The sequence below is a fragment of the Mus caroli genome, unplaced genomic scaffold (assembly GCF_978045245.1).
Source record: "Mus caroli unplaced genomic scaffold, Mus_caroli_1 scaffold_7, whole genome shotgun sequence".
Classification (NCBI taxonomy): domain Eukaryota; kingdom Metazoa; phylum Chordata; class Mammalia; order Rodentia; family Muridae; genus Mus; species Mus caroli.
The window spans coordinates 94,352,544-94,366,482 of NW_028227262.1; the positions used below are offsets into that span (position 1 = coordinate 94,352,544).

Sequence of the window (13,939 nt, forward strand, 5' to 3'; positions counted from 1 at the left end):
TGAGAAACTGTCTCACAGTTGGATCTCACGGAGGCATTTCCTCAAGGGAGGCTCCTTTCTCTGTGATAACTCCTGCCTGTGTCACGTTGACACACAAAACCAGCCAGTACACTACATCAGCCCCCATGGCTCAGACTGACACTAAAATAAACTATCACATCAATTTCATGACCATTTTTAATGTAGCACAGAATTTTTTATAAGTCTGCCAATTAAGCAGAGACAAAACACTAATCCCACTGTGATTCCAGATTCTGCAATAAAGAAAAAAAAAATGTCTCCGTGATGGTGCACACCTTTAATCTCAGGCAGGTGGATCTCTGAGTTTGAGGCCAGCCTGGTCTACAGAGTAAGTTCCAGGACACCCAGGACTACACAGAGAAACCATGACTCACAAAGCAAAACAAAAGACCAAAAAAGTGTCTTAAAATTAAAAAAGAATATACTAAGCCACTTTTATTTTACAGGGATGGTAAAATGCTGAAAGTCCTCCCCTCCCCACACACCCCAGCTGCGGAGCCCTGAGAGTAGCTGGGGACCTGACTAAAGCGACTTCTTTCTTACTGTAATTTGTGCTTACCAAGGGGGAGGTGTAATTATTTAAGGTTAGTTTGTCATCATTTTATTCTTTAAAATGGAACTGCAGAAACTGTGACAAAGAGTTTGTTAGAAGCTCAAGGTACTTCAAGTCTAAAAAGACACATTAAGAAGCCCAATTCCAGTTAGATGAGCTCAATCGCTGTGGTGGGGAGTCTGATTAGTGCTGGACACACTGCTCTTTTTAATGCCCAATGCTGATAACCTGCGCTACAGTTCAGCAAAGATTTGTTTGGGCTGTTCCTTGTGGTCAAGTCTTCCCTATGTTGTTGCTGTGAAGAGACACTATCACCAAGGGAACGCTTATAAAAGAAAGCACTTAATGGGGGGGGGGGGCTTGCTTACAGTTTCAGAGGGTTAGTGTGTCATCATGACAGGGAGCAAGGTGGCAGGCAGGCATGGGGCTGAGAGCTTTCATCTAATCCACAGGCAGATGGGCAGAGAAAAAGAGAGTGACACTGGACTTTTGAAACTTCAAGCCTCCTCCAACAAGGCCACATCTTCTACTCCTTCCTGACTGGTTCACCGGGGACTAATGAAGATATATGAGCCCAGGTGCCATTCTCACTTCAAATCATCACACCTGTTCACCACTAAAGTGTTTTCATTTTATCTCGAAAGTAGCTTCCGGCTTAACTGGGGAGTTCCTTTAGATTTATGTTATTTTGAAGTATAAGATTAATTTTCTCATATTTGAGGATCTCCACATCTTCCTAGTTATTGATACAGAATGATTTCTGTTAAAAACATACAGCATTCTCCTGACGTCACATGGCAAGGTAGAGTACTACGGCTGTGGTGAGTGAACATGGGCTGCTGTACTTTTGTTTTCATTTCCATTTTAGACATTGGGATGAAGTTCTGCCATTCAACACGAATGAGCACATTTGATTCTGAATTGCTTCCTGGTTACTGTGGGTAAAAACCCGTCTACTTTTATTACGACCCTTGACATTCAATTATACAACTCTGTACAAAGTTGGGACCCCACACAGTTTTAGAATCTGGGTGCTTGAGCACATCAGTCACTCGGCCTATCAACTCATCACGGTGCCTTAAACCACCTGACAGGAAACAACTCGTAGTGATGGCTAAAAAATTCACAAAACATGCAGGAGGTTTCAAAAAGCTCCACTAGGCCCAGTGTTTCTTTCTGTCTGCTGCCTACAGATCAGGTTGTAGCTCTCAGCCAATGCTCTAGTGCCATGCATGCTCCCATGTTCCTACTGTGCTCATCTACCATAACACACTGATCCTCTAAAACCCCCAATTCAATGCTTTGTTTCATAAGAGATTCTTTGGTCATGGTGTGTCTTCATAGGAACAGAACAGTGATTAAGACATGCATATATTGTTCGTGTTGTATAAATGAATTAAGAATGCATCATTTTAGACTGAAGCAAAGCATTTACTGATCTCAAGTAATCCTGACCTCCACAACTTTGATGGATTGCCACATCCAGCCTGATGCTCAGCCATACCAGATCTCCCCAGAGCCCATCTATACTTCAACATCTCTAGCAGAGCCCCACACAAAAAGTGGTTAGCAAAGCCTTGGGCTCTTAGGTCAGTCAGTAACTGAGGAGGAGGGACGAAAGGGAAGAAACAACCCTCATCATAATAGGTAAGTTGTGATTAGCTAAATTACAGGCTCCTTAGTTTACATTAATTAATCCACTGAGCATGTTTTTAGCAGTTATAATTGTCAGGTTTAGTGATCTAGAGAAAAGATCCCAAACCTCAAGAAGTGACAGCTTGCAGAGAGTGGGGGAGCAGGTAGTGGGGGGCTAAGTATAATCAACAGTCACACAAAACTCCCTGGAGCCTCCTGTTACAGTCGGTTCTCAGTTACCTCTCTTGTGGACACTGGGCAACCAGAGTATGTATGTATTTATCATGTATTACATGCTTTCTATATGTACCACCAGACTACTGGGAACACAAGTGCAGACTTCTGACATCCAGAAGGGCCACTGCTGCATGATGCTCATTTGCTCTGAGCTTTCTTTTCCAATTAGTTAGCAGAGGTTTCCAAGTTCCCTTCCAAACTTCTTCTTCCCTCTCACATAGTGTCTCTCTGAACAGATCATCCAAGCTGCAAGCCAATTCTGTGTCATCCTCTAGGCCAGTCCCTGAGTACCTCCATTCTCAATATTTCTACACGGGTTTAACAGCATTCCACTGTGCCACACTGGGAGTGTGAGGTCACAGGCAGGATGGCAATGGCAGAATGGGCTGACTGTGTCTCTAAGTTACGTATCATGTGAGCCTTGGCTTACTCATGAGTGACACAGGCATACTGCTGTTCTCTTCTCCCCACTAGCACTTCCTCTCCTAACTCCCTTGTCTTCCTTGAAGACTGTTTTACCCATTCTTTCTTCCTACTGGTGAGTCCTTAGTGACTGCCTATCACACCATACTTCCCAGCTTGGTTTATTATTCTCTCTTCTCATACCACTCTAATATTTCCTCCTTCTGGAAAAGAACATGGTTTTGGTCCTGTTTTCTCCTTTGAAGGTGACTGCTGCTCCCAATCTTTCCTGTGTCCACACCAGTTTACCTACCCTTTCATCTTACCTCTTCCAAGAAGCTTTTCCTTCAACACTGCTAAAAGGGGGTTCTTAACACATTTCTTTTTTTTTAATAGAGGACCTCTGTGTTGATAGATTTTTAAAAATTTATTTATTATATGTAAGTACACAGTAGCTGTCTTCAGACACCCCAGAAGAGAGCATCAGATCTAATTACTGATGGTTGTGAGCCACCATGTGGTTGCTGGGATTTGAACTCAGGACCTTCAGAAGAGCAGTCAGTGCTCTTAACCACTGAGCCATCTCTCTGGCCCCTTAACACATTTCTTGACAAAAAAATAAAAAAAAAAATAAATTGCCTGTCTCTTTTAGAAAATTTTATATTTTCCTCTCTTTGTTTTCTTCCTTCCTATTTTCTGATTGCTTACACTGGCCTCATTGGTAGAAGGGCTGATCTCTCTATATAAGAAGTGAACACAGGCCAACAGAGGGAAGGAACAAGTTGTTTGTAATGCTAACCCCATGGCTGCATACGCCTACAGTCCAGTCGGTAAGAGGTAAACCAGCACTGGTGTTAAAATCTCAGTAAAGACACCAGAGTGAAAGGTAACGCCTAGCCTCCTCTAAAGACAGCTATATGCAATGTGATCTGTGATCCTCCACACCTTGTGAAGTCACAGCCTCGGGGCAGCCACCTGAAAACCTGTAAGTTCAAATCCAAACTCAACCGGAAGTAAACTGTCCTGATTGAGAAGACCCTCCATCAGATGGCATGCTCTGGAGCACAGAGACCCTGTGTGCTTCCAACAGTGGCTCAGCACTTTCCAAGAGGCTGATAGCTGGGAAGCTCAAGCTCAGTATGGCTTTCTCAGGCGAGTAAGTGAAAGGGGAGTAACGGCGCTGGAAGATCTATGAACTCTTCTCTGATATTTAAAAATAGACAGCTTCTTGTCTTGTAACATTTCTAGCTGGAGGAAACGGGGTTATTTTCAAGCAAATATTCTGCTTCCTGTGATAGGATAAAGTACTGAGAAAGGTTAGCTCTCTGTAGCAGTATTCTCCATATCGTTTGTATTTCTCCATGGTTTTGGGTGCTGCCGTACACTCCACAAGCCTGACACAGGACTCAAGTAAACATCCAGGCATCGTGGCATTTGGATGCACCTTGCTTGCCTTATTCTTCTATCTTGTAGACAACAGCATAGCTTGTTTCGTTGTTTGTCTTGAATCTGGTTCTAAGTGAAGTTGACTGACTTTTGTCCAGTCTAAACAAAACAAAAGTGATGGCGACAGGACGTGGCCATGGTTAAGCACCAAGAATGCAGTCTGAGAAAGCTGATCCCCAGGCTTCTCCAGTTCACAGATCTAAGACTCTAGATCACTATATCCAAGCCCATCATACAGCAGAATGAGGGAGTGGGTGGCACTCTGATGCAGACCACACCAAACGTCTAGTAGCCATAGTCTTCTGCTTATTTTGTTGTCCCAGCCATATGGCTGGAGGAAGGAGCCATATAAGGCACTACTGGGGAGCTGGGCAAACCTTTAGAGGTGTGATCTGCTGGGAAGTCTCTAGGACAGAGGAATGTCCCTTTAGAGGACTGTGGGACCCTAGAAAGGAGCTGTTTTGTTTCCTGGCCATGAAGTAAGTATTCTGCTTTCCCACATACTTGTCCCATGATGTGCTCATGTGCTACCTCACTCCCAGGCCTAAACAACAGGACCAAGAGATCAAAGACCACAACCTCCAATATCACAAGTCATCTCTTTATAGGTTAATTATCACGTGGATTTTACCACAGTAGCAAGAACTTTCTAACGACCCACCCTGTCATTGAACCCAATACTGTGCATATAGAAGTTAATCATTAGCTATCTACATGGGAAAGAAATGAAGTCGCACTAACCTCACCTCAGACATGAAAGTCAACTCGAAATGAACCAGAGTGAGGAGCAAAAACTACTAAAAAAATACAACTGTATCTTCATGCCTGGAGTTAGGCAACAGTTGGTATCCATGGTCATGGAATTAGAAGTATACAGAAGAAAATACCTGATAAATTAAGCTGTACAAAAATTTAAAACTTTTGTGCTATCAATGACACCCTTAAGAGAATGTGGGGGCTGGCGAGATGGCTCAGCAGGTAAGAGCACTGACTGTTCTTCCAGAGGTCCTGAGTTCAAATCCCAGCAACCACATGGTGAGCCCACCCATAATGAGATCTGATGCCCTCTTCTGGTGTCTGAAGTCAGCTACAGTGTACTTATTTATAATAATAAATAAATCTTTGGGCCAGAGCGAGCAGGGACTGAGCGAGCAGAGTTGACCAGAGTGAGCAGAGGTCCTAAAAATTCAATTCCCAACAACCGCATGAAGGCTCACAACCATCTGTACAGCTACAAGTGTACTCATATACATAAAATAAATAAATAAATCTTTAAAAAAAAGAGAGAGAATGTAAAGACAACCCACAGAATAAATACTTAAAGCCATACATCTTATAAGAAATTGACATCCACAATAAAGAACTATTACAACTCTATAAGGAGAGCTGGGCAGTGATAGAGCACGCCTCTAATCCCAGCACTTGGGAGACAGGAGCAGGAGGATCTCTGAGTTCGAGGCCAGCCTGGTCTACACAGTGTGTTCCAGAACAGCCAAGGCTACACAGAAAAGCCCTTTCTCCAAAAACAAAAATAACAAAAACAAAAACCAACTCCAATACAAGAAACCCAACTAGCAATATAAATAGACATTTCTCAATGGCTTATAAGCAAATAAGATGATCAACAGCTATAGTTAGAGAAGCATAAGTCAAAGAATTATTGTACAAATCCACTTCTAGACATACACATTCAAGAGAAAGAAGACATCATACAGGAAAAACTTGCATACAAATGTTCACTATATTATTATTATTCATAACAGTTCCTAGATACAACAATCCCAATGTCCATCTATTGAAGAACACATATGCAAAACACAGTATGTAGTGAAGTATTATTTAGCAGTAAGAAATGAATCAATATGTTCCACATCACAAATAAACCAAAACAAAAATATGCTAAAACCACGTGATTCGTTTGAACAGCCAGAGCCCAGCTGTCAGCACTGTTCTTGAGGCTGTGGCACTTCTGGATGGGATCTAGCTGGCAGAGGTGAGTCTGAGGATTATGGGCCACCTCCACTTCTGATGCCACAGCCAGGCTGCTCACACTGCATGTTTTCCTAAGCATGATGGACTGTGTTCCCTGAGCTATGATCCAGAATAAATCCTTTCTTTAAGTTCTTTGCATCAGCACTCTGTCAATAACAAAGAAAATAACTGACATAGAAAATAGACTAGGCAAATCTATACAAATGGAATGTAGGTTGCTAAGGGCAGGAGGCGAGATGATTGTAAAAGTGCTCTAAAATTGCTAGTAGTAATGGCTACACTCTGTGTGTATACACACACAAGTTACTAACCTATATACTTTACAAGAAAGAGTATTAAGGTATCTGAGTTATTATTTCAATAGGATGTTATAATTACAACTATAGAAAACATGAACAAAGAACTGTAAGATCATGACTCCCCCTCTGGGTCACCATGTTCCAGATATTCTCTGGGCAATTACACAGCATAAAAGTACAGAGTAAAAGACATTTCTAGCACCAGGGGGAATGTCACAGTGCCTCCTTACTGGCAGCCATGATTTTGTTGTTACTGGAGTACAGTGCCACGACTGCGCTTGGGCCTAACCTGCTGCAAAAGCTTACCACTGGTCAGGGCTTGAAGCAATGGTCCTCCTGTCTGCTAGGTGGGAAGGAAAAGCCGAAAAGTAGAGAGCATAGCTGGAGAACTCGCTGTAGTTCAATATACACGGAGTATTCCCTACTCAAAGCTCCCCTCACGCCTCAACTCCTCCCTGGCTCCTCCTTTCACATAGACCTGTATTCTAGGTCAAGCACGCTTCAAATATAGGTACACTATGAATCAGCTAAGCATTATATAATGATCAAGCAGGAGGGACCTTTGACGGTGTTACGTAATGGAACAATGACTCTGGAGACACCTATTAGCTGTGTGACCTTAAGCCCAGCCCAACGCTGTGGTTCAATGTCTTCATCTCAAAAGTGGAGATGATAAAGGCTTCTCAACGTCACTATTAGATCCAAATGCAAACTGTTACAATAGCGGGCATCACACCATAAAGTGATGGTGTGTGTTTAAGTAGACGGCTTAGAATTAAGCTGGTAAATCACATTCTTTTGATTGGGGGTAATGACACTAAAATTTTAAAATATAGCCAAATGACTGGCACTGGCAGTGATAAGAGCGCTGCCCAGGTCCAGCTCCCGCTGACCCTATCCAACGACCCTGCACAGATGACACTGACCACATTTTAGGTTTGGAAAAAACATGAATAACAAGAGAACAGTGCCTACACCTGTACACTGTGTATGTCACAATGCAAATTGTTTGAGTCCTTTTAAATATCCTGAATTTACTTAACATCTGAAAAGAAATTTCAACAACAAATCACTGAGTGTTCACTATTCTGTACTTCCAAGAGCAAGATGGCCCCAAAGCTTTTCATTTTTCTTTCATTGAAGAAGCCTGGTAACTGAGCAAAAGGGGCCTTTCTTCTCTTCTGTTCCTGCCTTCTTGAATCATATTCAGGGTATAAACTTAGATGCTTTTCTCAGGATCTGAGAAAAGTAATAGATACCCATAAAATAAAAGTGTTTGTTAAAATACAGTAAGTGCAGGAGACATATATAGAGAGAAGGTCTTAGCCTGGCCTATAATGTCTCAGCAAGCTCAGTGCTAGGATTACAGCACCTGGCTCTTACAAAACACCTGGATCTGTTTTGCATGGTAGGCAAGCTCTTCCACTAAGCTCTGATCCCAGACCTGTAACTATGAAATGCTTTATTGTGAAAGTAGAGTAGCTCATTTAAATCACACACACACACACACACACCACACCACACCACTCCGCACCACTTACACAGGTCCTGGTAAGGTTCCCAAACACCCTGACATATCCGTTGCCTCTAGTCAGATGGCTCCTCCTCTTTAAGAACTCCAGGTCCCTATCATGTTCAAAGCCCTCACACAAGCACACTGTGTCACTAATTCTTCCACACTGCCTCCTACTGTGCCTCCGCCTTGGCCCGCAAGACTCCACCTGCTGGCTCTACTTACTAAAGTAGCTTTCCCCAACAACCCAGGCTAACCTCCTGGGTCTCCAAGCTGTCTCCAAGCCTACTACACACATTTGGAACCTGCTTCTAACTACTTGTCCAGTCTTTCTTACTGGCTAGACCACAGGCACGCTGGACAGGAGAGCTGTCTGCCTGTACAACACTATTTGCCCTGTTCCTAGCATAGTGCCTACGAACAAGCAGTTGGCAAATTAAAATATCATCATGGTTTGCAGGTGGCAAGAGCATGTGCCCAGCCACACCAGGCCTGGGTTGTACCACAAAAGATAGTACCACAAAAGATAAATTAATACATTCTCCCAAGATTCAAAGGGTGAATGAATATACTGAAGTTTTCCACTCAATTTTGACACCGACTTGTTGTTTGCTTGTCTGTGATAGGGTTTCACTATGTAGTTCTGGGTGTCCTAGAACTCATTAAGGAGACTGGACTTGGCTTCAGAACTCTAAAAGACTCACCTGCTTCTGTCTCCTGAGTGCTAGGATTAAAGGTGTGCAACACCACACTATGTGCAAGACACCTAGAATTTCTTATTAAGCTTTTCATCAGCATAAATACACAAGCCACATAAAAGGAGTCGTTTATGAGCTCGTTTTGGAGAAAAATTCAGAAGGAAAGAAATCCTGGACAGGGATTTGTATTTTAAAGTAACTACGTAAACTATAAGCAAAAACCAAGTTTTTAAGATAAGCGTCAGACACCACACATTTGAGTCACAGAACACAGGGTTATAGAACTGGTGCTCATCTCAGCACCACTGGCTAGCTTTCCTAGCACTGGGAGCTACTGAGCACACGAGTAGAGAAAAAGCAATCATCAGTATCGCTCAGTGTGACTTCTACAAGCTGCAATAACTGGCTTGGTAATATGCCCTCACTGGCACAACAGTGGCATGAATGTTCTGGGCATAACTACTTTCTGACTGGATCTAAAGCCTGCTCAATGAAATGGAACCCATTCCTGGTACTGTTAACAGGGCCAAGAGTCCAAAAGGAGAACCTAATACTGCTATTCAGCGAAACTGAACGCTATAGCACTAAATCAGTTTCTAATGAATTATCTCCATACTTACACATCAGTGCATTGCTTAATACTTATCAGAGAAGTTTCTCATCACTATAGATGTCAATTAACCCAGAGACCCTCAACTAGCGAAGGTGTGGAAAGTAAGAGATCATGGAGTGCTCAGTCCAAAATGGAACAAACATATCACCCCCTATTCCTAAGGCCCTGGGATCTTAGTGGAAGGGTAGGCGAAAAGACTGTAAGATCCAGAGACGGTAGAAAACATCAAGGAAACAAGTGTTTTCTGGACATAACAGCACAGTTGCAAATATGCACTCAGTGATTGTGACAACCTGCAGAGGACTTGTGCAAGCTCAAGCCAGACACAATCCTAGCATCGGGGAGGGAGGGAGGTATGAAATCCCAGCCCTGGCTGAGGAACTCCTGGCATCAGATAGTTGCTGGGAGAGCAAGTGCCAGTTTTCTTTAATGGTATGATCCTTAGCGGGCCCCACTTCCAAGAGTCTCTGAGCATCATTAGCTGCAGGAGATGGAGGAGGAAGAGGAGGAGGAGCAGGAGGAGGACTTCAGGTGGCTATGGGAAGAGGGATGAACATGACCAAAAGGAGCTGTGTGACATTCTCAGAGAACTCGGAAAATATTATTCTAAAGGCAAAAGCTTCAGGAAATGAGAAGTAGTGTTTCCATCTAAGTTCATCATTCACCCTCCAACAGCAAAGGCGAGCAGAGGGAACAGGGACCCACGTGATCTTCTTAAGCTAGTGCCATTCTCTTCCAAAGCAAGGCCGTGTGGAACGAAAGCCAACGTGCCGGCCGACCCTCAATTCTAAGCAGAGTCGTCTATCCAGAAAAGTAGTCAGCGGTGTGACAGCCTTCAGCCTTCAGGGAACAGTGAGTGGCACACAAGCCAAAGGAAAAGCAGCGAAGGCTCCAATGCCCACCTCTAGGGCTTTGCCCAGAAGCCACTCAACAATACTGTCCGTTCTTACTTAGGGAAGAAAAGAGTTGACTCTTACCATCAAACAGATGGCAGGGGCATCACAGAACAAAGATCCACAGAGACAGCTAGAAAAATGCTGGTGCAATGAAGCATACAGAAGATGGTGGGGAGAGGGCATTTTACTACCAAAAGTTTCCACACAGAAAGGGGAGGGAAAGGAAGAAGGAAATGATTAAGGTGGGGCAGGAGAAGAAAGTGATTTGTGTGTGTCGGGGCTAGGGTTCAGAGGAGGACAGCAAGGGGTGAAGTTGACTCAAGGGTTTACAATTAATTAAGATACACACCTACTTCTCAGCGTTTAGGACAGCATTGGGAGAATGGCACAGTCAAGCCTTCTCTTAAACAACATGCTAATCGGCTTCCAGTATTCAAGGACCTGCAGGCCAGCTTTGAGTTCTTCCTGTCTAACCTAATCTCTCTGCTGACATCAGTGAAGATCCTTGAAGTGAAGGCCAGGTCTTAAGGAAAACCTTCCCATCAGACCCTCGGGTAGAGATTAAAGAAAAATGAATTAACTGTGCTAACTACTATACTCCTTGGAGATTCCAGGTACATGCTGACAGATGTACTTCCGCCTGGACTGGGCTGTGACTTCCTCAAAGTTACTCTGCCAGATCTTCACAAGCCATACACACCTGTCCTTACTACAGAACTGCCCCATCAAAGGATGGGAAAACCCTAGCTCTAGTTGGTAAGATTTCTAGCTTCTGCATCCCCACTGATACGTTAAATGTTAACCCATTTTCCCTAACAAAAAAAGTTTAACTTTAAAACGCACCCAGCACGGTTCATATAGCATAGGACTTATAAAATACTGGCTGCTCGGATGAAAATAATGCTCGTTGAGAATCATCTTCAAAGCTGAGGAACAGTTCTAACTTCTGGATAGTTGGAAAGTGCTTCCAAGAGCTAGAAAGGGGGCAGGGTGCTATTTTAAGCCATTGTGCTGGGCAAGACAAGGACACTGTTGTTAATATCTGCATTCATTTTTATGACAGAGTTCTGAAACAAAAGAAATTTTCGGAGAGAAAAGGCCGATCGCCAGCGTACACTTCAGGGCTTAGGGCTGCGGTGCTAGAGCTCCACTACCTCGGTCGGCAGGAGGATGACCCTGAAGGTGCCTAGGGAGATCCTCTGCGTGGAGACTCTGGAATCCAGGGGTTGCTGGTATTCGGCAACCTGCAGCTGGGCTGCGGGGCCCAAACGAGGGCCGCCCCTCGCCCAATTCGCGAGATTGGGGTGGACTCCGCAGCGGACTCAGGCTGCCGGCTTCACCCGGTACCCGACTCTCCATCCCGGCCGCGAGCCGGCGGAGGGTGCCGCCTGGCGCACCGCACCCACGGAAGCCGGCACTCACCGCTCAGGTAGTTGGTCCACTTGTACAGCACGCCCTCCATGGCGCCCGCGGGCCCCTCGCCGCCCCGGCCCGCCGCGGGGACGCCGGGCCGGCCTCACATCCTGGGCCCGGGGGCGGGGTCACCGCGACAGCCTGGGAGCACCAGCTCCGGGTCCCGGGGGCTGCGCCTGCGCCTGGCGCGGTCGGTGTGGACGCGGCAGCGGCCGCCAGAGAGAGGCGAGGGAGGCGCGGCCCCTGTGGCGGCGGTCGCGGGCGCCTTCCTGCGGCCACTGAGCCCACAGCGCCCGCCCCGGCGCGCTCGCGCATGCCCACTGCGCCGCGCGCACGCTCCCAAATCCACGCCAGGGTTTGGCCGCGGCGCGGAGGGGCTGGCCGGCGGGCGGGGCTCCGATGCGCACGCGGGTGGCAGGTTACCCATGGGGGTCTAAACTCCAAGGATCCAGCTTTTAATGACAAGTTTGTCAGTGGAGGAGGATGCGGGCTGAGACCCGGAATCCTCGGATGAGGCTAGTCTGTAGTTTCCGGATGCACTTCAGTGTAAGGCGCTGTTCAAACTGCCGGCCTCTTAACTGGAAGCTTGGTCTCTGAACCGCAGACATTGACTTCACCTGGGCTTCTGTTAAAAAAAAAAAAAAAAATACAGTCTCTCCCAGGTTCCAGGCCTTTTGGATTAAAAATCGGCACTTTTACAAGCTCCCCAAGGGGAATTTCTAAGTACACGAAAGTATGAAAATGCACTGTTGTCAGGATTTTTATCCAAGAAAAGTGTCTATCACAGGTTAGATGGAAGGTGAATGTTGAGAAGAAGCACAACACGACCCAAATGTTAGTGTTATAGAAATATGCTCTCAAGGGCTAAAGTGCAGGCATTTTTTTCCCTTAGTGTAAGGTTGACAGGTTTAGTAAATAATATATAACGTAATTTGTTATTTGCCTGACTGCACACCTCAATGCCCTGTTTTTGTTGTTGTTTTGTTTGTGTCTTGTTGTTGTTTTAATCTCTTTTGGTGATTTCTGGTTTCTTCTCAGTTTGCAGCAATGGACTACATCTGAAATGAGGGCAGCCGTTTAGAACTAGGAACTTTAAGCTGTATAATTGTAAACACAAGTGCTATTTCTCTCTCTCTCTCTCTCTCTCTCTCTCTCTCTCTCTCTCTCTCTCTCGACGTCCTTAAGTATTATTTACTCACCACCAAGGTCATATAAGTGATGAATTATTAGCGTCACTCATTGTCATTGACAGCGATGTTTGTAGAATGAAGTCAAGTCTTAAGGTGGAGTGCCAATTTTTTTCGGCCAAGTGAACTTAAGCAGGGCACTAACTTCTAGCCTAATTTTTTTTTTTTAAACTAGCTTCTCTCCGGGCTAGTTTTTTGCAACTTGACACAGGCTAGAGTAATTTGGAACGAGGATCTCTGAACCATAAGATTTATCTATAGGCAAGTCTCTACTGCTTTTTCTTAACTACTGATTGATGTAGAAGGGTCCAGTTCACTGAGAGTGGTGCCATCCCTGGGCAGGTAATCCTAGGTGCTATTTAAAAAAAAAAAAAAAAAAAAGCAGGCTGAGCAAGCCAGTAAGCAGCATTCCTCTATGGCCTCTCTACATCAGTTCTTGCTTCCTGATTGCTGTTTTGAGTTCCTACCCTGCCTTCCCTGGATAATGGACTATGATATAGAAGTGTAATAGGTAAAAATCCTTTCCTCCCCAAGTTGCTATTAGTCATGATGCTTTAACCCAAGAATGGAAACCCTAAGACACTGTCTAAATGAGGGGTGGGTGGTGGGTGGGTGGGAATAGCCACGTTAAGTTAGTGAGGATCTTGCACCAGAGTGTGTTTTGTGAACCTTAAAGCATCCTAGTAGGTCCTTAGAGTTTCTGTTCTAAATTAGTAACCATAGTTCTGAGCCTTTATTTGTGGCATCTTGAAGAAGGCTGCTTCTCAGTGTCTGGTCTTTCCAAAAACCCGAGTGTCACCTGGCTCCAGACTCCGCAGCTGGAATACTTCACTGAAGCAACCCTTCCCCCATCTCCCACCCTCGGGGATGTTAGCCTGTTTCCAGCTGCCGTCCGGAGGTGGGAGAATTTCCTAACCAGCGGGCTCTAGGACTGTTCCAAAGGGGCACATCCGAGCCTAGGGCCCAACAGCTCACAGAACCACTACATTTTTTTCGGCGCCATTGGCTGGGAGGCGCCTGAAGGACAGCAGCGC

The 13,939-nt window shown here is 45.0% G+C and overlaps 1 protein-coding gene across 2 annotated transcripts in view; it reads right to left on the minus strand.

Annotated features, from left to right (window-relative positions):
- The window catches only part of Plekha8 (pleckstrin homology domain containing A8), a 47,279-nt gene extending 35,275 nt beyond the window's left edge, over positions 1 to 12,004 (minus strand). For both annotated transcript variants that reach the window (XR_015047637.1, XM_021165136.2), the window contains exon 1: positions 11,728 to 12,004. Coding sequence is in view for 1 of the 2 variants with exons in the window: in XM_021165136.2 (XP_021020795.1) it covers positions 11,728 to 11,767 (40 nt within the window). In the remaining variant the exon portion in view is untranslated. The remainder of the gene's footprint in view (positions 1 to 11,727) is intronic.
- Between the last annotated feature and the right edge of the window lie 1,935 nt (positions 12,005 to 13,939).